Source organism: Varroa jacobsoni, unplaced genomic scaffold, assembly GCF_002532875.2.
Source record: "Varroa jacobsoni isolate VJ856 unplaced genomic scaffold, vjacob_1.0 scaffold_1022, whole genome shotgun sequence".
NCBI lineage: Eukaryota > Metazoa > Arthropoda > Arachnida > Mesostigmata > Varroidae > Varroa > Varroa jacobsoni.
The window spans coordinates 84,887-111,766 of record NW_019213924.1 but is presented as its reverse complement, the minus strand read 5'-3'; the positions used below and the strand labels follow the sequence as shown (position 1 = coordinate 111,766).

General features: G+C 40.9%; 2 protein-coding genes and 2 long non-coding RNA genes across 11 annotated transcripts in view; 2 read left to right on the top strand and 2 right to left on the bottom strand.

The window, feature by feature from the left end:
- The first annotated feature begins 1,439 nt into the window (after window positions 1–1,439).
- Window positions 1,440–3,410, top strand: LOC147752752 (uncharacterized). The gene is made up of 2 exons (XR_015313237.1): window positions 1,440–1,731; window positions 2,422–3,410. It is a non-coding gene; the product is annotated as an uncharacterized LOC147752752 (long non-coding RNA).
- Window positions 3,411–4,100: 690 nt separating this feature from the next.
- Window positions 4,101–7,759, bottom strand: LOC111265903 (uncharacterized). Its single transcript, XR_002683747.2, has 2 exons — window positions 7,397–7,759; window positions 4,101–4,425 (listed from the first exon to the last, which is right to left on the bottom strand). It is a non-coding gene; the product is annotated as an uncharacterized LOC111265903 (long non-coding RNA).
- A 914-nt stretch (window positions 7,760–8,673) lies between these two features.
- Window positions 8,674–19,514, top strand: LOC111265902 (uncharacterized). 6 transcript variants are annotated; one of them, XM_086970708.1, is made up of 13 exons: window positions 8,674–8,721; window positions 9,658–10,211; window positions 10,453–10,643; window positions 10,898–11,067; window positions 11,553–11,632; window positions 11,813–12,000; window positions 12,268–12,477; window positions 12,949–13,068; window positions 13,398–13,970; window positions 14,231–14,542; window positions 15,782–15,945; window positions 16,099–16,309; window positions 16,510–19,009. In XM_086970708.1, exons 1-13 carry the CDS (start codon window positions 8,681–8,683, stop codon window positions 17,131–17,133), a joined length of 3,438 nt encoding a protein of 1,145 aa, XP_086826834.1. In that variant the 5' UTR covers window positions 8,674–8,680; the 3' UTR covers window positions 17,134–19,009. The 6 variants fall into 6 exon arrangements, with proteins under 6 accessions (XP_086826834.1, XP_086826838.1, XP_086826835.1 ...); XM_086970712.1 differs by lacking the exon at window positions 8,674–8,721 and adding an exon at window positions 19,124–19,514 and having other exon boundaries at window positions 8,729–10,211; window positions 16,510–16,674; XM_086970709.1 differs by lacking the exon at window positions 8,674–8,721 and adding an exon at window positions 8,729–8,880.
- A 361-nt stretch (window positions 19,515–19,875) lies between these two features.
- The window catches only part of mib2 (E3 ubiquitin-protein ligase mind bomb 2), a 24,819-nt gene continuing 17,814 nt past the window's right edge, over window positions 19,876–26,880 (bottom strand). For all 3 annotated transcript variants that reach the window (XM_022842884.2, XM_022842882.2, XM_022842883.2), the window contains 8 exons: window positions 25,615–26,110; window positions 25,092–25,326; window positions 24,607–24,916; window positions 24,159–24,430; window positions 23,504–24,030; window positions 23,148–23,293; window positions 22,668–22,855; window positions 19,876–22,387 (listed from right to left, as the gene is read on the bottom strand). In XM_022842884.2, coding sequence (XP_022698619.1) covers window positions 22,201–22,387; window positions 22,668–22,855; window positions 23,148–23,293; window positions 23,504–24,030; window positions 24,159–24,430; window positions 24,607–24,916; window positions 25,092–25,326; window positions 25,615–26,110 — 2,361 coding nt within the window. In that variant the 3' untranslated portion in view covers window positions 19,876–22,200. The remainder of the gene's footprint in view (window positions 22,388–22,667; window positions 22,856–23,147; window positions 23,294–23,503; window positions 24,031–24,158; window positions 24,431–24,606; window positions 24,917–25,091; window positions 25,327–25,614; window positions 26,111–26,880) is intronic.

Genomic DNA, 26,880 nt, shown 5'->3' with positions numbered 1-26,880 from the left:
CTTAAGCCTTTCGTAGTAGTCGTCTCTATTACTAATAATGAACAAATATTAGACCCTAAACGACCTGGTATAAAAAACATTCATCTTGCGCCTAATCTAGTTGGAGGTCCTAAAGACACAACTAGAGGATGTTGCTAAGGGATTGATTCAGCTTACTTAACGTATTCATCATCTATGCGCATCTGTCACAGGAATAGAGACATGTATTCTTACATTATACTGCACTATATTATTCCTACGGTTTTTACTGACACTAGCATTTTATAGAGAGTTTTCGTTATTTTTTTATAGTGTAACTGCACTTATTGGTAGAGAGATAATCCGTCGCCTAATAATTCTAGCTTGTTTTTACGACTGTAACTGTATTTCATATCTCCGTTGTAGTATATACATTTTGGGCAAAACCTCAACGTTTACTATTGGAATTTACATACTAGGTGCAGGCTTAATTCAGTCTTAAATAAAGTAGCCCAAGCTACCAGCCTGTGCGGCAATAATACTACTTCAACAGACGCACGTTGGCTGTGTAGCTTGTCACGAATATATTCAGGACGTTCGAGACGTCCCTGCTAAACTGCATTGCCCCTTTGAGGCAAAAAATGAGTTTTAATTTTGCCACGTACCCAGCGTTCCTGTCATCAGTGGGTATCATGCTGCAATTACACTCCATCTGGTCTATTTTAAATTCGTCGTAGAAGAGAGCTATCGTTTTTTTACCTAGATATCTGCAATAGGTAGGGATAAAAAAAATCGGAGAAATGTTGTTACAGAAACTCCAATTGAATTATACACGCCGACGCCCCACTGATACGAGGTTGTTTTGGTCTTTTTACACAAAAATTTACTTAGCTTGTACACTAGTTGTCTCAGCACAATGCCTCGCCGATCGGTACTGTCCGTAATCAGGAAACTAGAACATAGGGCGATGAGCGTGATTTGCATGGTTATGTACATAGATACAATAGCGGATAAAAGTTATATAGCGACGGAGTTCAAGTTGCTGAAAGTTCTTAAATATTAAGCTGGGCAAATAAACAAGCTAAGTATAAAGTCTAGTATGTAGACGACGTCCAGGTAGTCATAAAGTTTTCTAAACCCTCTACAAACGGATACTTCTGTAGATACAACTAGTTAGAATATGTATCTATGTGAAGAATCGCGTTTGGATCCAAAGCCCGCTAAATAAATGCTAACTGATAGCAACGATCACTCAACAAAAGAGGTAGCATTGTTTGCATCAGGGTACTTTAGCTTCATTTGACATTGAAAACGTAACAGGACGTTCTAACGACTCAGGTGTTTTGCTGTACCTCTGAACCTAAGGCCGTATTTTAAAGGTATGACGGATGTTCTAGAATCTATCCGCAGACAAATAACAACCTCATACAGACACTTGTCGTCGCTACTTTAGCTTGGGTGAAATATGCATACGTACGCAATAGACGCTTGACATGCTTCGCAAGATCAGTTTCTATACTTTTGAGCAAACATACATTGTACATAGGCGTAGTCTTACAGCCCACCGATTCAGAAGTTCGCACCTTAAAAGCAGTCCGTCTGCTTTATGCAGGACGTCAATGAGTCGTCGTTCGAGAATGTCACAACGCACGTCACCAATCAATCTGACTTCGGCCCGATTGGTCTCGTGATGAGTGATAAGAGGTATATCACGAAAAGCATCCAACAGCTACAAAACAGAGCACCATTACCGCGATCGAGTGCGAACCAAAGGTAAAAAATGATTATATAAGATTAATCTAACGAAGTTCAGCGTTTCAATTCTGGATAATACTGTATTATGTTTTACCATTTTAGCCATTTATTTACAAAAAAACTCAACGTTTTTTTTGCAACTTCATTGCATGGTTAACGAAGGCATGGTTGATGTCACGAGGATTATAACGATTCGAAGAATCCACGCCCAGCAAAAATCATCTTTTTTTTTTTTTGCTATTCATTGCATCGCTGTTTTAGAGTAGAACGTGCCGATGAGCTATGACTCTCAACTTTGCGGAAGGCTGTTGAAAGTTTGAAAAATTCAAAGGCCAACCATTTTCGCTACATGTCTTTTTATTGATTCATATCCAGATTACATTGAGCTATAATGGAATAATAACGGTAACCAAATTCCATCAAAATTGACAGTTACAAATTTATATTCTGAAGTGTCAGCGGAGTTTCCGCTGGTGTTTTTCGCGAAAATTCTCGTGACACTTCCCCGCCGTCATTTTTTTACTTTGGCTATTTGACAATGTACTTGATTTTATTCATTTAGATATTATCTCTTGTAAGCGGATGGAGAAAAGAATTAAGTCAAAGGTAGCCTTTGAAAATGCCAGACGTTCCCTGGGTCCCTCTTAGGGTTCTGGGTCTTCCCAAAGACTATATTTTCGTGTGTGTGTGATTCGTGTCTGTCTACAGGACGATACTCACATTGAATAGACTTAAACTGCCATGCAACTCCGCGATCGTCTTTTATGTATTATTACGATATAAACTGATTGAATTCAACGACAAAGGCCTTGGAAGCTGTTTTCCTAACTTAAATCTTTCTTCAATAGTCCCACTAGTTGGGATCGAAGAGACTCGATGCCAAACGGTCGGCCCACTGGGGAGATACAGGGTTTATTATGCGAACGAGCTGCTCCCGCCATTCCTTCGCAATAAGTGCTGTTATATCACCTCGACACATGCTTAGAACCTATTAAATCCTGTTACTCTCACGTTTTTCCGTCGAACTAGTTGCGAAAAACTACGCCGATGAAAACAAAAGGACTTTTGATTACGCAAATAAAGAAATTATAGTCTTGACCAATACCGTAACATTACAAATGATATACAACGAATACATTTTCAAATGCACGAGTGTCTCAGGCCTAAACAGTAAATAGGCATGTTGGTCGCTTTATGTATACTCCATATGTACCATATGTATATCTATATCTATATATATATATATATATATATGAAAGTTATAATAATCATTATCGCTGTCCTCTTTTCACACTGTCCACGTGAATGTACATAATGATATGTGGGACAGTATGTACATGACAATGTCACGTACAAGTGCTTTGATTCCCGTGAATGTACACGACGGCTCGTTGTGTAACATCGCCAAAACAGAGGCTCGTTTGTATCCATCGGAAATAAAATATACGGCTTCCATCAATATATTCTGCGATATTCCGCTATTATAATGGAACTCTATATAGCCTAGATGAAAACAATCGATTATCCAAGTCAACGCCTTCAGTTTCATTACTGCCCACGGGCATCCAAACGGCCAAAAAGGACAACCCGATTACGTCGGCGTACCAGTTTTAAGCACGTTGAAGCCTTCGCGTCTACCTCACGTTTCCAAATAAAACACATCCATATACCTTGAGAGAATCTCAGTGATTAATTAACCGGGACATCGTTAGTTTGCTTGTTCTTGTTAGATAATGTTTTCTTCGCCGAAGAATTCTCCACTTCTTTTTTCGGTAGAGTCATCCAGCTTCCTCACTTGAAGTTAGCGAATACATTTGCCTTGTAGCAACCATAGCACCGGATAAATCAACGACGTTTTAATATGTTTTTATTAACTAATTATATTAAATATGATTTCTAAATTATATTACAATTAGCTCTTCGTCAAAGTGTCTAACTAAGCAAAAATATTTACTGAAATAATAATTATTAATTTCACGAATAGCTTTTTGGTAAAAATATGCTATGGATACTCTGCTGAATAATTAAGAAACTGGTCATATATATATATATATATATATATATAAAGAAACAGAGGGATTGTTGTAGAAATACTCTATATCTATCATGCAAATTGGAAGTATACCTCAATGCCTAGAACAATACGTGCTTAAGTGGTTTTGGTTTACTCTCTTTAGCGACCCCTGAACTTTTTCGATCTCCTGGAGACTGGGAAACCTGTTGTAGATAGTTTATTGCGAAAATATACAGGATAAATGATTTTTTATCCTCTAAAGGTAAAATTTTAATTACTTATTAAATATATATTATTTGTACGGACAAGATGGTATCCTGGGTATATATCTATGGCTTCAATGGGAACTGTTGTTGCAATGAATTCTAATGACTGTAGCGTGTAAACATAGCATTTATTTGATGGGCGTACGTATATTTACCCCACTTAGATTATATATTATTGTGTATTATTTATTATAGATCTGTTTTGCTGGAATGTTCCGGAAGGAGATCTTTTCTTACCAACAGGTGGAGTTACAGTACGCTTTTTATACGGTAACGTATTATGTAGGCACACAGAATCGTGTTCTTGCTGACATTTACGAAGTAGGTTATGAACGATCAGAGGCTGCATCAAAGCACAGGCGGATACAGGTAAACATGTTAACAGATACACCATTTCACAGACACACCTTTTCTTTAGTTTCTTGGCCCTGTCTGTAAAAAAAAAACGCTTGATAAGCCGCGATGCAGAAGCAAAGAATCTATGGCAGGCAAACAAAGCTTGTTATCATAAATATTGTTAACAATCAACACTAGGATGTGATTTTTATTTTATTTTTTTTTTTTTTATAAACTACAACTGTGAAGCATCTAATGGGGTCCATCGATGAAAATTACAGCTGCCGATATACGATTATCATATGATACAGTTGAATAAATATTTAATACCGTTTGCTAGAAACATACGATGATGCTCAATTGCAAGATCTGTAAGATGACAGAATCACTTCTTTTGCGCTCAGATCAAATCTGTAGTGCTTGCCAATTGCCATAAAGTTCCATGTTGATTAATCAATCTATTTCAGTAGAGACTATGTTTAGGAAATTTATGTTAGCTTACACCTATGAGGATGAAGGGCTGATTCTACCTAGCATCAAGTTGTGTGTGATCTTCAGAAGGCGGACTTTGCCACTCGCTAATACTAAGCTTTCGGATACCATGAAACGTTGAACTGCGTTTCATTCAAGCGCCTGTAGTCGATAGGCAGGATAAAAGTTAGGGGGTACAATAGTTTCTCATTGAGGTCCTGTTACGGAACGCGTAATCGGTGTACCACAATTGAATACTTAATATCTTAAGTGTTCGGTCAAGCTATGTATCACATACGTCAAATATATATATACACGGAAACGAAATCGCATGAACGTGTGACCAGTTTTAACACTGGTATAGAATTTAGGATACTCGTATAGCGGCAAACATCTGCTACGAATAAATCACGAGTGAAGTGCTTATGAGGGAGATCTTTGTTATCTGCAACTAACAATGACAATACTGTTCCATACATACATTTGTAATGAAAAATATAGTTTGTCTACCGTATGTGACACTTCATTCACATTCTCTTGGCCTAGAAGGTATACTCGGCGATCTCATGTTGCTACTCCATCGATGGTACCGTAGCCTAAAACAGCTGCGCCTTTTCTGTAATTCCTTTAGGGAGCGTGGTGATCTCCTCCATTATGCCCTCTTCTTTTTAAACGTGCACGTGGCCTATGAACGGATACAGTCGCATAAACGCGAAATGTTTGGCTTGCTGCTATAGCAATAATGATGTTAGTGGTCAAGCCGACGTGACCTGTCAGTGCAAGACTACGGAAAGGTAACTTGCCAACTCCGTATCGGTTCGCTGACACGAGCGGAAAATGGGAACAACTCGCGCATTTTATAATGATTTCTTTACATCCTGATGCCGTTGTCGAAGAAAAATATTGACATTGTAGCAGATTTCGAGAACAGACTCTTCCAGTTGTTCAACTTTCTTGACCGGTACCACTAAACGCCCGTTAAAGCAACGCCCTAAAATCACGCTATTAAGAATGTTCATCAGAGATAGATCCGATGTCTTGAATGCAGACACATCGTTAATCAGATCTAGTACTGGACGAAAACTGCCCAGACAATTAGATTTTTTTAGATTCGTTTACGGACAGAAACACAAAAACACCACGTAACTATACGAGTTTGATAGAGTAATCTTTGTTTGGGGCTCTCGAGTGTACAAGGAGTGTGCAAAGCGCATTCTCTGATGTCCCACTGTAGCATCAAGTATCTTCAACGATCGACTAGATATCTTTAAAGTTGTGCCAATCCACTGCGTAGACGAGTGATATGGTCAAGTTACTAGGTAGCTTGCCAAGGACAACATTGTCCTTTCATTTATTAATTCTCCCTGATAGCCTAACGTCGTTCAGCGCAGCCGGCAATCGCTGTCGCTGGATCCCATTTCTGGAACTTCTGTGTGCATAACGTTATTGGGATTTGCACTCAAGTTTATTACTGGGCATGTCGCAACACTGTATAGAACATCGTCGTGGTTGATGAGATACATCCTAGTTGAGGTGCGCCATGTCCGCAGAAGATACATTCTATCGCTATGAAGCGAATCCCTGATTGATTGTTTAAGTTTCTGGCGGAATACTTTTTGAAATGACAGTCGATATAATGGTAATAGTTCCGCATATCAAAATTTCAAATACACTATCTGCGCAAGTTAAAGAAGCCAGGTGAGCCTTAATGTAAGTTGGATTTGTTCCCACGGCTCCAACCGATAAAACTTGCCGATGGCCTGATTTTTAGAGCAGGAGGGGAAGTGATGTTGCTTTCAGCGTTGGCATGCAGACGCTCGAGGTCAATATCGATGAAGTTAAATGCCTCGCACGTATTGCCAGTAGGATCGAGCGGCATGCTCGTGCGGCCAGGCCGTTGACAACTATTTTTTTGCATCATGAAACTGAACTTTAGGATAAACTTAGTTTGTTATCGAAGCAACATTGAAAGAAGAGAAATCGTACGGCTCGTTCAAAGAAGCTAACCGGGAACACAACCAGTGATCACATCATCCATGCCGTTACCGCGAAAAGAATGGTTGCCATTGGCGTCTGCTTTGTACCGAAGATTACGTGTGTTTAGTAAAATAAATCAAATGCAACGTAAAGAACGTATATTTCTATTAATAGGGCAGCGTGGTTTCTACCTTGATAGGATGATTGGCGTCCAATGTATGCAGTCCATTGTTAATGTACGCAGAATCCTTCATATGATTTTTACCTAGTTAACGAGCTGGGCTTGGTACAGTGGGAACACAACCACGTTAAATATAGAATAGTACTTCTGAGAGTGACTCAGCGTTCCGTATGGTTAGTCGATGCAAATGTCTGAACTGATAAATGTGTAAAAAGATATGTACTCCAGCTTCCTTATACGCTAGCGTTGCCTACTTGGACCCTGTTAACTAATCTGCCGATTTTACCACACTTGGGCTTAATTGATGCGAGATCACAAAGGCACGAATGTTAGAAGTCAAATACGATGCCCCAGCTCGTTCGAACTAGGTAAAAAAAGAGTTTCGTGCTGTAAGTAATAATTTGGCAAGAAGCAAAAGTATAACTTTTATTTAAGTACCTGAATATAAACAGTGTGGTAGAGTCAACAGCGGGTAACTTCGAAATCCCGTTCAGGGCGAATTGCTGCTATCAGCTAGGACGGTTCATATAAAACGAAAGAGTCTCTCTTTGAAGCGTCCGCTCGACAACCGAAGTGTGGCCGTTCATACAAATGAACCAGACAGCTGTCGTACAGCACGTAGGGAAAGTAGTCGTTGTTCACACGTAGACACGTTCGTTAAGCATTCAGACGTCAAATTAGACTTCACAGTGATACTTGTCACAACCAAAATACGGCGAAGCTAAGATTTACATAGGCTGCTCGTTCTCTCACTGCGCATCGATATCAAACGTACGCTACGGTAACCCGGGTAGACCAAGAGGATGCGAACTGTATAAGGAGCATGCAGTTAAATTACAACACAACAATAACTCGACGATTACAAAGAATCAAATATACTTATGAAGACTAAGCTTGTCATCACTAGGTTCGTCTCTTTTAGAGTTTAGTTTAAGGCTTACCTTGTATACTTTGGGCTTAGGCTTTTTAGGTGCCACGTATTAGCTATGACGGGGTCTTTGCTGCAATAAAATAGTATAAGGCAAGCTCGAGATTCCACAGCTCAGATATCATGTCGCATAGTGCGGTACGTATCCCTAGCAAACAATATCATTCTTTTGTAGAGGCTTGCTATTAAACTACGTGAATATCTCCATAGAGACCTAAGTAAGCGTAGCTATATCCTTGGTAGGACAGATAGCGCCGCGTACTTCCAGCAGTTAGCATACATTTGTACAAGTTATAATTGGGTTCCCTTATTTATCGTGTATCCGGGAAACCTGCACTAACTATTCCGCAACTCTTTTGCACATCCGTTTTCGAAAGGACTGGTACCAACGTATCGTGCAAAATTCAGGTTTTTTATTCAAATTTTATTTTCTAGAACTCCACGACAACGTACTTCCCATCTCTGTGGGAACAAATTAGAAAACGCTATTAGCCACCGCTTAAGCCGATACTCCCACTTCGTTAGCAAACTGGCCCAGTATTTCCTATGATTTGTTCGGCTGAATTAACGGGTGGTTGCGTGTATATTTTCTACTAGGCCTATCGGCGCCGTGTCAGAAGAAATGACCGGCAGATTATGTGACGTCGGCCACATGTGGGTGTGATGGTGCACGAGAAACAAAACTGCCAACTATTGTCATGCATTCAGTGCACGATCGCCAAAACATCTGCGTGAACGTTCCGATGTTAAATAGTCATCTCTCAAGCAGACGACGGTTTGGCTCAACTTTCGCGATGCTAGCACGGCGCTTACCTGACTCGGAGCCAACTCGAAGGTCTTTCATGTTACCAACTTGTTCCCGCACAGATTGATTTCGTTCTCTGTCCGTGACCAATTGTCTTGCGCCTCCTCCTTCTCCTTCTTCTCGATCCCTTCCAACTTCTTCATTACCACCCTGGAGCGATCAAGGAACGATGTGCTCAATCTATAAAACGTACCTAACTTGACACCCCTTGACACTAACTGCGTCCCGTGTACGGGGCGAATCGGAAGAAGTAGAGAAAAAAGTTATAGCCCTCTCCCAATATGTTGAGCAAAACAATTTGGCCATTTAAACTCACAGAGTCCTACCGTATGTGCGTGAGTTTCCGTCGTGAGCTTGACAATAGGCAAAATTGTCGCAAGCTGAAAGCCTAAAATTGAGCAACGCGCATTAGCCGGCCAACAGCGTACATGCTGTCCTCAATCCGTTCAAGTTTCCAATCAGCTAAGGCGATATATGTGTGTGTCCGTGTGTGTGTGTGTGTGTCTCTGGGTCTCCGAAGGCGCGATGTCATCATGGCCTCGTTAAGGAGTATTTCTCAACCCTTTAGCTGATCATTAACAACATTCATTAATTGTTCTTTGTTACAGCCTATTCAATTGGTTCAGGATGTACCTTTTCTGTTACCTAAGGACGTTGGTAGCGAAAATAATTTCCTATCGTATTCCTATTTCATATCGTGTTTTTTCAACGATATACTTTTACTGCAGTGTCTACCTTTGACAATCCTTAGATGTGTTTCGACAGCCAGCGGTTTTCAGTTAAATTAATTCTCTCGATTTGATTGAAACGTTAAGAAAATGATATATTTGACCTTGGTATTTGTTTGCGTTACGTGTTTATGCGCCGATCGTTGCTTGCTTGCTTGCTTTGCGCTATGATACCACTGGCCGATTCCAACGCCCTTCACGCAACGACATGCGATGAACGCTTCCTGATGAACCTCAGGACGTCTCCCAAAATGCTGGATGAGGGGAATATTAGCTACAGTAGTAACAATCGGGAAACCGGTAGCCGCGGTTGCGACAAGGATGAACAACACTCATTTTGTCAGAGAAGCCGCCTTTACAGCTGGCTGATAGACATGGTCGACAGGCAAGGAGAGCGCGTCCATAGAATACTTAACTATGGTGGCGACGACGACGACGACGACCTGTACGGGTTTGATGCTCAGAAAACTAATTCTTCGTCGTCACTCGGAAGTGCCGACTGCATGTCGTATACTGGCCGATTGATTCCGAGCGGATGTCATGGTATAATCAGTAACGCTGATTTCGTTCACGGCGTGCTTCAATCATTGGACCATCCCGGAACGAACAAAACGTGTACATTGTCGGATTTCGACCTCAAAGACATGGCGGACGTCGTTATAGTGAAAAACCTTCCAAATGAGGTATTCGCCGGAGGACAAGGCGACAGCGAACGACTTGTGCGAGAAAATCTACTTATAGAGTTAAATATTAATGTTCAACATGTTACTATCATGCAAAGCAAGATCTGTGGTAAGTAGCCATTAGTTTCTTCTGAAGAAAACTGAAACGTCTTTTTCGCCGCCTTAGCCTTATTGCGTCAAGGGGCTTTTGTTAACGATATTCCCGTATAGCGAGCGATTTTTGCAAGTAGCATAGCTATATCACCGCACCAGTTCAAACAAAACGAAGCTCATCTAACCAAAAATATGTACCAAAAATGTGCGAGCATGTATCGAAGCTTTGATACTTCTTTTTTACTTACTGTTCCTAGATATGATTTACTTATTTGATATGCCTGAGGACGCGATTGCAAGACTGTGCTTATATGCAGACACGTTGTACCCAGAAGTACGTTGCGAGCCTCGCATGGCAGTCAGGTTGACGACGCAACATAAACGTCAGGTGACGTCAATTATAAGTAAACTACTCGACCAAGAAAAGCGTTACGAGATTTCGTATAAGGTATGCATAAATAGATACAAGGAACATGCATATCAGCTATTAGGTACGGGCGATGTATCCATATTGTAAAGCGTTTACAGCGTAAACCGATCAACACAACAGAATTTAATTCTGTCTAAAAGAAAAAGGCTTTTAGGTTCATTGTAATAATGGAGCATAAGCAAAGCCTTGCTTTTCGAACTATGGATTTTGTGAAAAATTAGCGTTTCATCGTTTTTAAATTGTTTACAAACGCGTTTCTGCTATTTGTACAGGATCTGTTTGACAAGCTATACCACATCCCGTTAATCAAGGATTTACCGTTGGACAAAACGCGCCTTGAGGAGGTGAGCACGGGAGACTTTTACGGTATCCAACGCAATCTCGCAGCAGACTCAGCAACCGCAAAGCTTCTTTCATCGACTCACGTCGTCGTGGTGATTAGGTAATGACGGGACACTACGAGCCGTAAAGTGCAACCTGCATATCTCAAACCATCATTTAAACATGTTTCTTTGCAGAAGATGAGACCCTTTAACACTAAGATCAAGCTGAACGCCGTCCGGGTCGACTTGGCCACATGTGTGAAAATTCAAAAATACATTTCGAAATCTAAAATACAAGCTACAGATTTACTAATTGGCTGATGCTTTGACAACATTAACTTAGCCGAATAACACAAACTGCTAGAAAAAAAGCAATATGGTGGAAAAGTTATAAAATTAGCTACAAGTTATTGCGGTGCTTCGAAAAGGGTTTTCGTAAAAAAGGTAATGCGTACTCATGAGCAATTCACTAAACCCACGTATTCGAGTTCAGTATTACTGCATAAAAAAGTATAATGCAATGTTCGCACGCCATTTTGATATGTTGACATTGTACCGTAAATAATTTACGCTAATTCGTTTCGTTTGTGTGACATGACGACAGTCTTAGAAAGTTGGCCCCAGTCGTTCACGAGATGCTATCCGGTCCGATTACCATTTATCCGTCGCCCCCTTCAACCCCTGGTATGCTTTTCGCCTATGACACGTTCACATTAAAAATGTTCGATGTATCTAAAAACGTATAAATCTCTTGTATCTTTAGGAACGTATATTACTGAATCGACCATTAGAACCAAGTTCAGCAGGACGCAATGTCTCTTTATTTTACCTCAATAACAAATGCCGAAGTTCTTTGGCCACCAGATCGTAAGCGTCATGACGGCGTCCTTGTTGACCATGAGTTCCTCATGAAGCTGCAGGGTAAGCTTGAGAAAGCTTATGGACGCGACACATTATCGGTTGCGCCTGGCTCAGAAGGAACGAATTACTATTCTGAAGATGGACAACCTAAACCGTTAGAGTATCTGATAACTTGCGTGCCTGGCATTGAGGTGAGACCGTTAATGTAGAGGCCCTTGGTTTGATTTAATTATGTAGATGAGGCAAACAAAAACGGGTAGGACACGCTTTCAACTTGTACTAGATTTACATTGATAACTAACTGTTTCAAAAATGAAAAAAGTAAACACAATAAATGACGTTTTTCATATATGGAGTATTTCCGGTGACGCATCTGCCTGTTCGATCTATTAAACAAATATATCATAATAATATAGGATGCCGATTTTGCACCTTCGATTCACTTATCGAATACTCAGGTCTTCTATGATAGTGGCGATAAGTACATTCGCAAGATGGATCTTAACGAAAGAAACAATATCAGTCTTGACACGGAAAGCCTGGGTTCGCCGGTTCCATTAAAAATGGGACACACCCAAACTGGGAACAACAGCGGCAATGGGAACACCAATAACAACACTGATGACCCTATCAAGAAGCTAGTGCAAACGATTACCGCCATTCTCAAGGTACGTCGCTGTTCTTGCAAATATCAGCGTTCTGTTTTATCGTCACATTCACTGATCGTCAGCTCCGGATTGTTTAGCTCAACGGCTCATTATTTTTTTCGAAAGTCGAGATGCACGGCGATGGCTCTAAAAGAACTGTCTTTACTTTTCGGCATTTCTATATAACGAAGAATCTAGTTAGGATCCGATCCGAGGTTGCTGAGTGTGTTTTACAGTGACCAGTTATTGCTAAGACGCAAAAAACATACCTGATAATTGTTAGTACAATTAAAACGGTGTAATAGTGCAACGACTGTTTGAGCCAGTGAAACGTGTCGCAATTTCATATGCCTGCCCATTACTTGTGAGCCTAAACTTTGACGGGAGACATTGTAATGACATATGGGCATCGTACGTTCATTGGGGAATGGACGCCCATAAATTCACCGTTGTGATGCCTTGGTATATATAATTGTCGCACTGTTACTGCAGATGGCACAGTACCAGTACATGACTATACCGGAACTCGATGAAGAGCTCAGAAAGGTTACGGATCTGCACGCCGATTTTACGCTGCGTGACTTCATCACCGAGCACGTCAAGTTTCATCAGGTAAAAGAGGCACATTGTGTTTCTTGCTTGTTCCATCTATACTGTATATATAAAATCTATAATATATATATACAATGCATCGATTACATAAGCTTTCCTACAATCTTTTTTAAAATGTGATATGTTCATAAGATGACGAGATGCGTATTATTTTGTTTATCTATTTCCCATACGTATATCTTATGATAGAATGCATGTGAAACCGAAGCCTTTTCGTAGGTGTGTTTTTATCGACCCATATGTAAGTCTATGAGGCATAATACTTGTTCCTTACTAAACTTATTTGTCACTTGTCATTACTAAACTTTTTGTTTCATATGTATGAAAAGCTGCTTACATTAGGCGAGCCAGAGCTCGTAATGCTCAGTCATCGAGCCCAAATTAAGCGAATTAGCAACGACATGCAAAAGGTACTTCGGCGGCTTACGCCCAGGTTCGTGAACACCAATACGCTCCCGTCGGCTTTTATGGACCTTTGGGAAAACTGTGATAATGCGGCTAGTCGACCCAATGGTGACCGATCAGCTAAATTCAGTGTGTCTCGATATGGCGTTTGCTTCCTCGACGACATCATGGTAACGATACCTCAAAACTGGGGTATCCATTGCAGTACTTACATATCTAACAGCGATGGTCGACTCATCGTGCGCAACCGCGGTGACGGCGAAGAGGATGTGCCATCTTTTGTTAAATTGCCCACACGTCTCCCTACTGGCTATCCTGAAAGCGGAAATAATATGTCCTTTTTTGCGGGTTTCGGTGATAGCGGAAACTCAGACGACAGTATGAAAACAGAGACGAGCAGCGGCTCGCAAGTTGAATACACAACTGTGTATGCTTGGGCGCCCCGGTCGCGGATCAGTGATAATCAGCAGAGGAATTTGGCGATATTCCGGCAGCAGGTACGTAAAGGGCAAACGGTGCCAAGAGAATGCGAAGCACCTAAAATTCGCAGTAGAGACTTTCTTGACGTTTTGGCGCCTGATCGTCTGCGCTTTAAATTCAGGACAGGGGACTCCTCAAGATTGCCTTTTCATAATATAAAAACATAGCAAGCCCTTGCCTTTAGAAACATTCAAGTTATTCGTCACGCCTCCATTTTGTATTGTCGCGCTGTGCTCATGAAATGTTCGTTGTCTCATTTATTGATGGGTCAACGCAGCTGCTAAATATGTACCGTGGTGATCCTACTGCCGTTCGAGTGAAGGAAATTAGCGAGAATTGGGAACCTCGGTACGGTAACGAAAACGAACGGCTGAAGCGACTCGATACCGCGTGCCTCAGGGCAAATCTAGAACAGCCTCCACGTATGAAACGACCGGGCGACAAGACCAAACCAGAAAGTGATGCCGAGCATCGTCATCATGTGCCTTGTGATTTTAAACTGCATTTCAACCAGTTTATTCCCACGTTCCATCACGTATACAACGCACAAGCCACCGTCAGCCGTTATGGCGTCAAAACTTTATTTGAGGTAGGTCTGATAATATATGTGTACAGTAGATTTATGGCTACACTTAGCTATGGAAACATTAGAGTAAAAAATATTTTTTATTATTATGAAAATAAATTTTATTATCCTTATTTTTAGGTTGTCCGAAGCTATTTAGTGGATCGAAAAGCATAATCACTTTTAAATCATGTATAATAGATCAGTTATGTTTTGATGTATGTCAGGTGTAGCTCCCTTCATTACCTAGGCGTGAAGCCAGCGCTTTGCGAATGAATTACACCTAATATCGTAATGTAATTCGTGCATTGTCGCTAAGTAACGATACATACATGGGGCTCTTTAGAAATCTCGGGGCGTCTGACAGCACCGGCCATTTCCTTTTCGCACAGTATCCCGTAATAACAAAGGTCCCTGGTATCCTGCACGACGCCATTCTCCCTCCTAATCCTTCTCTTATCGGTGGCAAGGACAGACTCATGTTTCGCCAACAAAGACGGTGTACTCCGGGCGGGTTTTGGTTAGTCGTAGTTGCACAAATGATCTCTAGTAAACACTAAACATGTTTCCATTTGTCCTAGATCTCGTTAGTGAGAAACCTATTGTTTGCCTTTTTATTCCTCGTCAGTGTTTTCGTTACAATTGCATAATTTGTGTATCGTAAAATCCTGCACAGAGCCGACAGGGAGCATATTCTCTATACTATATCTTGTCCAAGAGCTTCTGTAATCACATTAATTCGATCTTCAGTCTCTTGAGGTGAAGTTATTTCGTCTATAGCCTTAAACTTCTACATCTCAATCCTTAAAACTATTGCCCCTGTAAAAAATCTGTTTTCGCCTAACGTCAATAAACGGTTCTCTCATCTTCACGAAATGGAAACTTCATCGCTTAGCGTTAATTTTTAGTTCCAAAAAAATGTTTTTTTTTCTCAACTAATTACTCATCTATGACATTCAATCCGCTTGTTGCCGTAGATAATCAGCAACCTGATGGAGATGTTATCTAGCGAATTAAGTTCGCTAATGGTACATATATAAATGTGTGAGACGTTCCTAATAAACTATTGTTATTACTACTGTTATTTTTTGATTCATTTCTCTTTGACAGGAAATCCAATAAGGTTTTTATCTATTTTTTCCTACTGAGAGTTTCGTGGCATGTACAAGATCGTTACAGATGAAGTATACAGATTTAGTATAACTTTGGTGCGTTTCTAAGCAGCTTTTCTACCTATGGCTTGACTGAATTCACTATTTATAGGCATTTGAGCTAATGAGTCATACAATTAAGCTATCGCATGCAGAAGCACAAGCCGCGATGATTCAGCTGACTCCGGAAGCTAGACGTGAGATTATGGAACGCAGGCTGATCTATCTGATGCGTAACTGCAATGGCCTAGTTGACTATAATCGACTGATCAGCATGTAAGTAAGAGCCGAACCAACGGCCAATACACACTGCCACTCGGTTACATTAGTGAAGAATACATTACCATATGGGAAACTGCGAAGTTGGCTTTGTTGCACATTACTGCATAACATATATATCGCTACGGACGCCATGATTATCAATTACAGGTATATGTCTCAACCCACTATGAGGGTATATGCTAACCCGAAACATATTGAAGAAGCAATCCAGAGATGTACCCTGTTCAACACTAAGCCTATTTCTGGAGGAAATTGGTGTATTTCTGTGAAGCCGCGGTTCTGTTTGTCCCTTGCAATAAGTCATTTTGGCAAAGATATCGGCCATCTGCTCACCATTTTCATGCGAAGCTTCACCTGGGTTCGTACAGAGGCTTTCTACACTAATAGAACAAGCAGAAGATTCTGCAGTGATGAAGACGACAAGTTCGCTTATGTAATAAATAACGTTTTTGTTTGATTATTAAAATGTCTACAAAACATAAATTTACGTGAGTAACGCATATAACCTAATAGAGCGTCTATATGTGTGTATATGCTTTCCTGTCTCGTTCCCTGTAGCTGTCGTTCGGTGATCTGCACAGGCTATTCCAGGAGAGATACAATCGCGTACTACCTGTAACGGCCTTTCGAAACCTTTTGGATTTAGGCGCAATACGCTACCCACTCTGTTCGCCCACAACGCCGGAAAACACGCTCTTTGATCTGCAGGACGACTGCCGCGTAGTACGGAACTTAATCCATCAAATGAACAGCAAGCCCGATGCCACTTATTTAGTATACGATCCTCGAAACGACACGAATCGTATAGTTTACGGTGCTCGGGACGAGCGTTCAATAACATTCTTGCTTGAGTGTTCAGGTGATTGCATGTACGCTGATTTCGACGTTGACGCAATGATGAAGGACTTCTCGGAGTTCTTTGTTTTGATACCGAACTCCGATCGACGTGTACGAAGCGCATACAAACTTCACCAGTCTGTGATTGTTGGTGTGCCCGATGGCGACGAGCAGGACCACTTACAAGTTTCTTACCGACGAGCTTTTCGTCCACGCACGCTATCCTTCAATAGCGTTACTGCTAATACCTCCCAGCGGGCAAACAACAACAATACTAATTCAAACAACACAAGTCATTCTGGTCGCCCGAGCAACCGGCAGCAGCAAAGCATCCGGTCTAGGTAAACTTCGGCGCCTCTTGACTGTGGACAACCCCATCCGATGGAGCCTTCGAGACATAGGCCACTTTTGCTATTCGCCGGCAATAAGTGATGGCTATAAGACAAACGCCCATATAACACTCGGCAACCCATGCTTTTGGCATCATGTGTCGTTGCGCCAATAGTCACGCAGAAGAATTGTAGACTTGATTCTTACACATTGTGCCTACAACCTTTAGCCTGTGGAAACCTTAAAAAAGCTCCGTCTTTTGTGTAATTGTTATTTTAATTTACGGGGGTTGTCAAAACCCCCGTAGTATCAGAAATAGTTTGTGGTGCTGGACGACGCTATGAGGACGCCATACTGTTAAGTGATTTATCGCAGATCGTTATTATATGTTTGTATAGTTAGATAAACCCTGCAAAAATATATATAATACACATATGTATGTATGTATATATATATATATATACATGTGTACATGAATAGATATATGAAATAATATAAGAATAGTTGTTTATATATGTTTAGCAGTTGTGCGAAGCACAACACTTTTGTTTACATGCTGTTATTATTATTGTCAGTCCTTATTGTTAGAGTACACATTAGATCTTAGTAGAGAAGACATAATATAGATTTATATTAGACATAATATATAAACGTGAAGCATAAAATAGGGTCGTTAGGAAAGTACAACAACAGTATCTAGGTTAACCAGCTGAGAGCGGATCGTTATCGTGCTATTATTGGTAATAAGACCGCATTACCATGAAGTGCGGCACAGGTTGCTTGATCATACGATGAAGACATCGAGTTCACTTGGAAGATGTGTCATTGCGATCGACTATTTTAGAGCCCATAATCACCACGATTTGTGATCATGTTCTAGAAAGAGAACGTAGCCGTTTAGCTTATCGTCAGTACGACGTACGATTAATTGGTCTCCTTAACGACGATTCTATACAAATTTGAGACAAGAGTGACTCAAGGAAGCTAACACGTATGTTTAACGCTGCTTCGCAGCGAACAGTATCGACCATCCTCTTAATGCTCACATTTGTTGTTGAATTATTCTGGGACGAATTTGAATGTTTGGGTCTTGAACGAACAAAATTCATATCGTTATTATATGAAATTTTAACAGTTCTGGGTTGTACACAGCCCGTATGTGACGCGAAATGTAAGGCGTGAAGGAATTAGAATGTTTGAAGATGATTTCTCTCTCTCGCTCTCTCTCTCTCTCTCTTCTCTCTTCTCTCCTCTCTCCTCTCTCCCGTCTTTGTCCACGTGGACCTCATCTAATAGAAAGCTCACCAGCGTCGATACAGGACCTGTTATAATAACATCATGGCAGGTTTGTCAATGGTTTAGAGAGTGTAATGTTTAATAACTGAATAAATGTAGTAACAGGAATGAGTCGACGGAATGCTCTGAGGCCAAAACCCCTGCTAAAGCCAGAGAAGAACCTGCGCCGATTTGTTAGTCGTTTCTTTTTCTACTAATCTCTAGGACGTTAATATGAAATCTGAATAGCTTCGGGGAATTACACATGTGTCCTTCGCTGGCACGGGTATTGTCTAGGATCGAAGTTTTACTGTAGTACCAATTAACACATTTTAACTAGGAGCAAAAAAAATAGATAAAATTGCTGCAATAAGAAATAAAAAGCGTTTCTTCTCACTTAAGTTACCTGTGTATATAATACTTGGAGGAACGCCAGCGCATGCGTTTCTTCTGTTATCGAAACAAAGTATAACTTTCTGCTCCACGTATGTAACAGCAGACTGCTGGCCGTAAGTCTATATAATGTCAATTCATAAATAAATACCCGTTTGTGACTATGTGAGGTCAGCGGTAGTGGCTGGAAGTACTCATTCCTGCCAGTCAGTGACAAAGCAAACCCCATCCTCTTTATTTTAGTGGCAAGGGTAGTATGGCTGGCGATATGGCCAAAGTCGCGGGAAGGTTCCTTAAACAGTCGGTTTATTGGGAGTCCCTTTCGATGGTATTCCAGGGGAACGTGAAGCTCCCCTCGAAAACGGGAAAAGGCCCAAAGAGTAAAGGCCTTTGCAAAATGCTTCGACTCCGCTGGAGCAAGGTGCCGCTGACGACGTCAGACGCCGGAAACTGTGCAACACGTAAACCGGTACTGGAAACAATGGCATCAAACCCGAATCGCGTAAGAACCGACCGTAAGGAGGTCCGGATTGCGCAATTTGAAATAACACACTACGTGGTAGGAGATACCGGCCACGGTATAATAATATCCCGTCGAACAGGCCTAACCGAGTTATAATGATGCAATATGTGTTAATGATTGAGAACGTCTGTGGCTATATAAGTGCATAGCGAGTAGCTGCAAAACGTTGGTTTCCGCGACAAAAATAAACCACTTTGCTTCAATACGTACTGTTTATATTCTATTTGGTAATATTTAAGTATATTTAATATTTGGTAATATTTATATATTGGTAAGTGTTATATTTGGGCATAGCTTTCATTAGATCTCATTATCTCATCCGAAAATGCCATGATCAAACGTTCAAGTTTAGCGGTAATACCTGTTCTTACTGAGACCCTACTTTGTCTCAGTAATACCGTCGTTTTCTGCATATAACTCTACTATAAAATGTTTAGTAGCTTTAACTTCTATTCGATGAGATTAGGTCAACGTTAGTTGTGCTTATGGCCAATATAAAAAATTAACGAAACACAAACACAGCTTTACAAATACATGTAGGCATTACGCAAAAACCAACACCTTGGTAATAATAGACTTAATATTTTACTTTTTTATTACTAGTTTACCTTTTCCTCCGTGTAAATACAAATTTATGTACATCGTGATCATCAGCATCATCATCATCATAATCATCATCGCCATCATCATCAATGGTTTATCGATTTTTCTTTCTGTTCTTTGTCGCAATTTGAATCCATTATTTTCGGAGTAAATTCCTACTTTTTCGTGGTTTGTCTTCCCTCTCTCTAATCTCTCTCGCTCACTCTGAAACAAATCAGCTTTAGACAATGGGGGAGGAGGACAGCATACACTTGTAGGAGTGCACATTACGTAGTATTAACGTTTCTATGTGTTCATGTTTTTTTTTCTTTCGTGTACTTATTCTTTTTTGCTTGAAAATTAGTTGCCGTGTGAAAAGCTCTGAATATCCACTTTGTAAACATATATTCATGCCTTTTCATGATTACAGTAATGAACACACACACGCGTACAGACGCAGACACCCTTTCAGATAATCGGACAGATAGGCTTTTCTGTGTTTAGTGGAAGATAAATTTCACTCGCCCCCTTGGCTACAGCAGCACTCTTATCTAATCCTTTCAGGCTGAACGTATCGATGCTTCATTGACGTCAGCCAGTTGGCAAAGCATACGAGAAATGCATAATTGCATACAAAGGCGATTTGGGACTAAGATCGTAAAAGCAGAAGGCAGGGAAGTTATTAAAATCATGTGGGTTCATGATTCATCCGACACAGTTAGAGAGAATGACTGTCTGTGTTAACCGTGTAGACTATTCCGAAAATAATGTAAAAGTAATGAGGCTCTAATCAAACAGTCCGTGGTTCATGTCACCATACAACGAATGCTAGCAATCGTTTTCATAACAGCCTGAAGAATGAGATGTTGGAAAGCTATATTCATCATTTAGAAGGCTTCGAAGTACATAAAAAAAATTTTTTAAAAACTTGACCTCAGTCAGTGCAAAACATCTGTTCTGCTTTTTGAAGATATTTGCAGCGATCTTTGGTAACGGTGTAAAAGGATTTCTCATTGACGATTACTTAATAACCGTTTATAGACTCGTTTGTTTTTACATGCGCACACACACACACACATACACACACTCACAAACGCACACACACAATGCAATAAAATAAAGAATTCAATTCTTTAATCCAAATTATTTGGCTTATCTTTACGTTGAGTGCGTAAGTCAAACGTCAGTTAAATCGCTACCGTAGATCAGAAGACTAGAATTCCCCTAGGTTAGAAAGTCTCGATCTTCTTCCTTAAATCACGATGATAATTCTCTCGATCGGAATCGACTAGGACTTTGCCAAGTGTAGTTGTTATTTTTACGGAGAATTTTCGTTAGGCCAAATGATCCAATACACCTTGATGTAGGTTATGGCAAGCGAACACCGTTTATTGTCTGACCAACTAGATTTCCGCTGTCCTAAACCAAGGCTCGCGTTTCGAGGTATTTGACAGATGTCAGATTGCCTGCGTTGTTCGTGGCTTTTAAAACGAGCCCGACAGATTGACCACAGTCCCACTCATCGGTTGGAACCTTTATTGTTTCCAAAGGCGCATCAAACCGAGATGATCTAAGACTAATCAACGAAAGGTGACATCGTTTGCAGAACACTTACCCCTTAAAGTTATAAGTGAAAATGCAATATATTGGAATAGTTATCTCCTAGAAGGACCTAAAGCCTCGAGACAAATGTCAATACCTAGCAAAAAAATCACACCGTCTTTCACGTTAGCAGTGGTCCAATTTCCTCAACAGTCATGATCATAGGCTATGAAAATCTTCTGACGGAAGCGTGTATTATGTATTAGTAATAAAAATCAAAACGCAACTGATCTTCCGCGCTCCATTTTCCACAATATATTTATCGTATTTTAAACCAAGAAAAAAAATCATTCTAGGGATCTGCCTTTTGAAAGTACTCTATATAGAATATTAGTCCGAAACGAGTCGAGTTGTCTTCTGCTTTTTGTAGATTTATTCACAATGTTATTTGTTTTTTGTTCGGGCAGTCCAAGCGACGAACGGCGACTCAAACAGGAAGTTCGCTTGGCGAGTGTCACTTGAAGCACTAGCCACTTAGTATTTAAGACATAATACTCCAGCAGCGCGATATGGCTGAAAAGTGACCCTAATTTATGAAACTGTCGTATTCATGTTTACGTGTGTGTGTGTTCGTATTGATGATATCACCCATCGTTAGTGATACCACGCAGCTCATTGTCGTGAGACAGCTACTGTTGTTCTATGTAAGGATCGTGACGTAACACTCCATTTTCGGCGGCCTAACGTTTGCCGTTATTTACCTCCGTTTATAAATAGAGCTGAATTCGTTTGGTAATTGGCTTCCGACACATGTGACACGTTCGTAAAGGTTGAGCGCATTTAGCGCAAGCTGCATGACCGCAAAGGAAAGCGACATTTCTTCGCCGTTCCATACAGATCGAGCACGATGCACTCTCTTCCATTTCGGCGATACGCGACTCTAGCTGACGAAGCCTGAAAACGATACGAAGCAATCATAGTAATGAAGGATATTTGTGTTAAATAAATGTGCAAGCAGGTATTTTATAAAAAAAATCCCGTAACTCGCTCGGCCAGCAAAGTGGAGGCCTCGTTATATAAGAAACTTTTTAAAAAGAAACTAGCCTTTTTTGATAGTGAACTTGAACCAAAAGGAGGATTTAGTAGGATCATGTAAATCTTAAGTTACTTTATATTCTGTTTTTATCGAGACTATAGATAAGCGTTCTTAAATATTGTGCGTGACAGGGATTACCTTTCCAGACTGCTTTGCCTCTGTCTACTGGACAGAAACATGCCTGACACTCGATGCGTTTTGGCTACGATGATCTGCTGACAGCTGAGACACTTTCGCATGCGAACGCTACACTCTTCGCAGGTAACGCAATGTCCACAAGGTTCTAGTCGGACGACAGCCTCCGCCTCCAAACAGATCTCGCACTCCTACAAAGAGCGACCAAATAAAAATGTCAAGTTCTACCCCGAAAGCATTTGTGTGATATTTTCACGATAAAGCATTATAGAAGTACTGAAGTAATATCGGAATACAGCCTTTGTTACTATACGTGTATATATATATATATATATATATATATATATATATATATACATATATATATATATAATATCGCCCTTCAATAAGATCTGAGACCAGGCATGAACTGAAATGACATGAAATGCACCCTAGTTGAGAGGATGGCACGATCCGGTCGAATGATTGTATTGTAACATATACCTTGCTTGTCGAATCCTTCCCAGATTCACCATTTCCGCTAACATCCTTTCCAGCTCTTTCGGCCGTAGCCACACATTCACGATCGTCCTTGGCACCATCGCACAACTCCACAAGGGGCGAACCGCCTTCACTGTCGTGAAGACCGACTGATTGCACGACAATCGCCCGCGTATCATAAAAAATCTTTGTTTAATATACAAATCAAATCACCTTATCTCTACGTACATGTAGTGCAGATAACTGGTTAGAAAATTTATTGTATTATTCATCTTAATATTCAGTGAACATTTGTGACTACATCTAACAACACGGGCACGAATGTCATCGAGATGCCACGAACTCCGAGATCTGCCTACCTGTAGCCTGAAATTGGATACTGGGGTGGACACCAGGGACCGCTGTGTCTCTGTTTGTCGACCAGAACCGTAACAGTTCTTCCACTTCAGAATTATCAGCCAGCGAAAGCGGGGTTCTGTGAGCGTGGTTCTCCTTGTACAGGTCAGAACCCTCCCTCGCTAAGTAGCACGCTATAACAAGGCCTTTGTCCTCCATGGTCGTTTGAGATTCTGAGGTTCTTCCTACTATATCCGTCTGACTCCTTGTGCTATTCGGTGGATTTTGAAAGTGAGCTGATGTACCGTTCTGCGCAGAAGGCGGTAAGCACACGGATGTTGCTATAGAAGCACGAATATGAGCCATCGCCGGTGCATCTTGAGGATCGGCGACTGCCTCGCCCATCAACGCCGGCCTTTTTATAAGCGCCACATGTAGAGGGGTATCCCCGTCTTCATCCTGAGCATTCACTGAGGCCCCCCACGCGACCAAGCGCTCGACAATTGCCTCGTGTCCTTGTGCAACAGCCAGCAATAACGACGTTTGTAGTCTAGCAAGGGCAAAAAAGGAAAACATTAAGAAAGCTCTACCAATTAGCTGCTACGTATTCTCATTATCTGATTTTTTACTAACTTCTCCTAAAACAAATTATCAATCATGTAATTCTGTTACAAGTACCGGTTATTTCGTATGTCGGGGTCGCATCGGCCCACGTCAAGCAGTAGTTCGACAGTTGCTACATGTCCATTTAGCGCAGCTAAATGTAAAGCTGCAAAGCCGTCATCTTTCTTGATGTCAACAAGTTGACGTGTGCGTGCCAAGAGCTTCTCAACAGCGAAAGCGTTGCCCTTTAATGATGCATGATGTAGAACATTGAACCCCATTCTGTTCCGAAGGCTGAAATCGACGCCGGCGACGTTCATCAATAAATCGGTGATATCTTCGTTTTCCTGCAATTGCATATCACCATTGATAGAAAATAAGCGAAAATAAATGCATGCAACACGCGTTCATGTAGCAATTTAACCCTGAGTATATATATATATACTCAGGGTTAATAAATATATATATATATATATAACTCCACTTCACGAGTTGTTCGCTATGTTCGATTTGGCCTGCTCACCTTGCCAATAGCGTCATGTAGCGCCGTATCTCCATACGCGTCCTGAATATTGATATTGAGAGCGCGTTCCCGAAGCGAGCCATGGTGATGTTGACCCAAAGCGGACGTATAGCTTAATAGAACTCGGACACACTCCAGGAACTGCTTGTTTACGGCCACGTGAAGGGGCGTACATTTTGTATTATTCTGCGCGTTGATGTTTGCGCCAGCTGCCAGCAGACGTTCTATAACCGCAGGCTGATTGCCAAATGCCGCATAATGGAGCGCAGTATCCCCGTCATCGTCAGCTGATTCCAAACTTGCTTTTGCCCTATAATAATAATAATAATAATAATAGTAATAATACTGACATCAAATTATCAGTAATACATGACAATACGACATACATACACGTCAAATGGAAACGCTAAAGACGTCTTATTCAAACGCATACACATATTAACTGGCATATAGGGAAGTGTAATGGTAACTAAAAATTTACCAACCTTAGCAAAAGTTCTACAATGGTCAGATGGCCCTGATGGCAAGTGACCTGTAGGGCGGTTTTTGACGAACTTTTATGATTGACACGATCTGGATACGCTGTCAGATAATCTCGAACAGCATCCTCCAATCCTAATGCTGCGTTGCGGACGAGATATTGATGGTCCTGTTGAGAGGCCACTGAGGCGTTTCCACCTGTGCTTTGTATAGTCGCCGTTATTGTCGACGTAGCCCCACCTTGAGTGTACAGACAAACATGTTAACGAATGTGATTTAGTTGAGGAAAGCTTGCTTTTAGCTATAATTACATGATAATATATTTTGCCCTAATTTACTGTGTGTTGTTGAATGCTCATTTACGTACATTATTTAATCAAAAGGAAAATCAGTTAACATGAGCATGCTAAATGTATGATAACAGGAAATGTCTCTCAGAGTGATTCCCTAAAGTTGTCCATGTTTGCCGATAAGGATACCTTGATAAGCGCTAATAACAACTCCAAGAACAATTGTTATTATACGAACCAGTTGTAGCTGTTGGGGTTGTGGCTGTCGTCGCAGCGGTGGTCCTGGACGACGTCGTACACGACGTCGTCGTAAGGGCTGTCGTAGCGGTCATAGCCGTAAGAAACGGGGATATCAACGGGTTTTGAGGCCCTTCCCGAGTATGTGCACGCATCGTATTGTTTATTTCGGTCTGTGAGCCAGGTACGGCTACGACGCATTGCCGGTTAAGCGTCCAGGTATAGGCGCCTACTAGTACGCGAAGGTCTCCATCAACGTAGAGCCTGGTTACTTTACCCAAACGGCCTAAGGCCGAAGCCATCGTGTCGCAGTATTCGCCGTGACCTATTTGCAGCTCTCGGAATCTAGGCAGATCGTCGATTAAGCGAACAAAATCTCCAACCGCCAGCACAAGCCATTTGGTCAACGCATCCGGATGAAATGTCCAACGAGTGTTATGACCCTCTAGTTGGACTCTGATGTCACCACGTTCTGTTACCCGGTGTACCTTGCCGACCTAGAATGGTCAATTAAGGCGCCAAACAATGAATAAAAACAGATTCACGTGTATAAAGCAAATTTATCATTTTCGAAGGGTACTATTTTACATGGGTACAAGCTGATACATATGGTACTAATGTAGTCAGTCAATCATTCGAAAGAGCTTGCCTTCTTAATTTAATCGAAGTAGTTTTTGTGGTATAATATGAAATTCACGTACTCTGACACAATTTCATAGTATAAGAAACACACAGCGCATCAGATTAAATATCTCAACGAAAGTTTTTGGTGTTGGGTTAAACATGTCAAATCTATTGGCTTATCAGCTTATGAGCAAAGGATCTGGTGGTTGATTAATTCATTATCTACCAGTTCCATACACAATGAACGAGCGCCTGCTTGAAGTTTAAAATTGTCATCTGCATGAAACTAATTTCCACATGATTGGACATGTTTCAGGACGCCCACTAAGAGCCTTTGATGAAACCATGCTGTCTTACCCTTCGTTACTGTGTACAGCCCTCTATCATTTAATACATACACGCAGCGAAGTTCATAATTCTAACTTGTACTGCCGTTGTTCATTCTGTGGGGTTGACTATCTTTAGTATCATTTTCTTATGTGTGTACATAGCTGAAAAGCGCTAAGAAGTGAATATACGTTTAAAAATACTCCATTCTTTTATTACTACTGTGTTATATTTTGCAATCTTAACAAATTGATTCATGATACAAAGGGAGGGTAATTTGGCCGCATACGTTTAATACTAGGTAGCACTGATAATC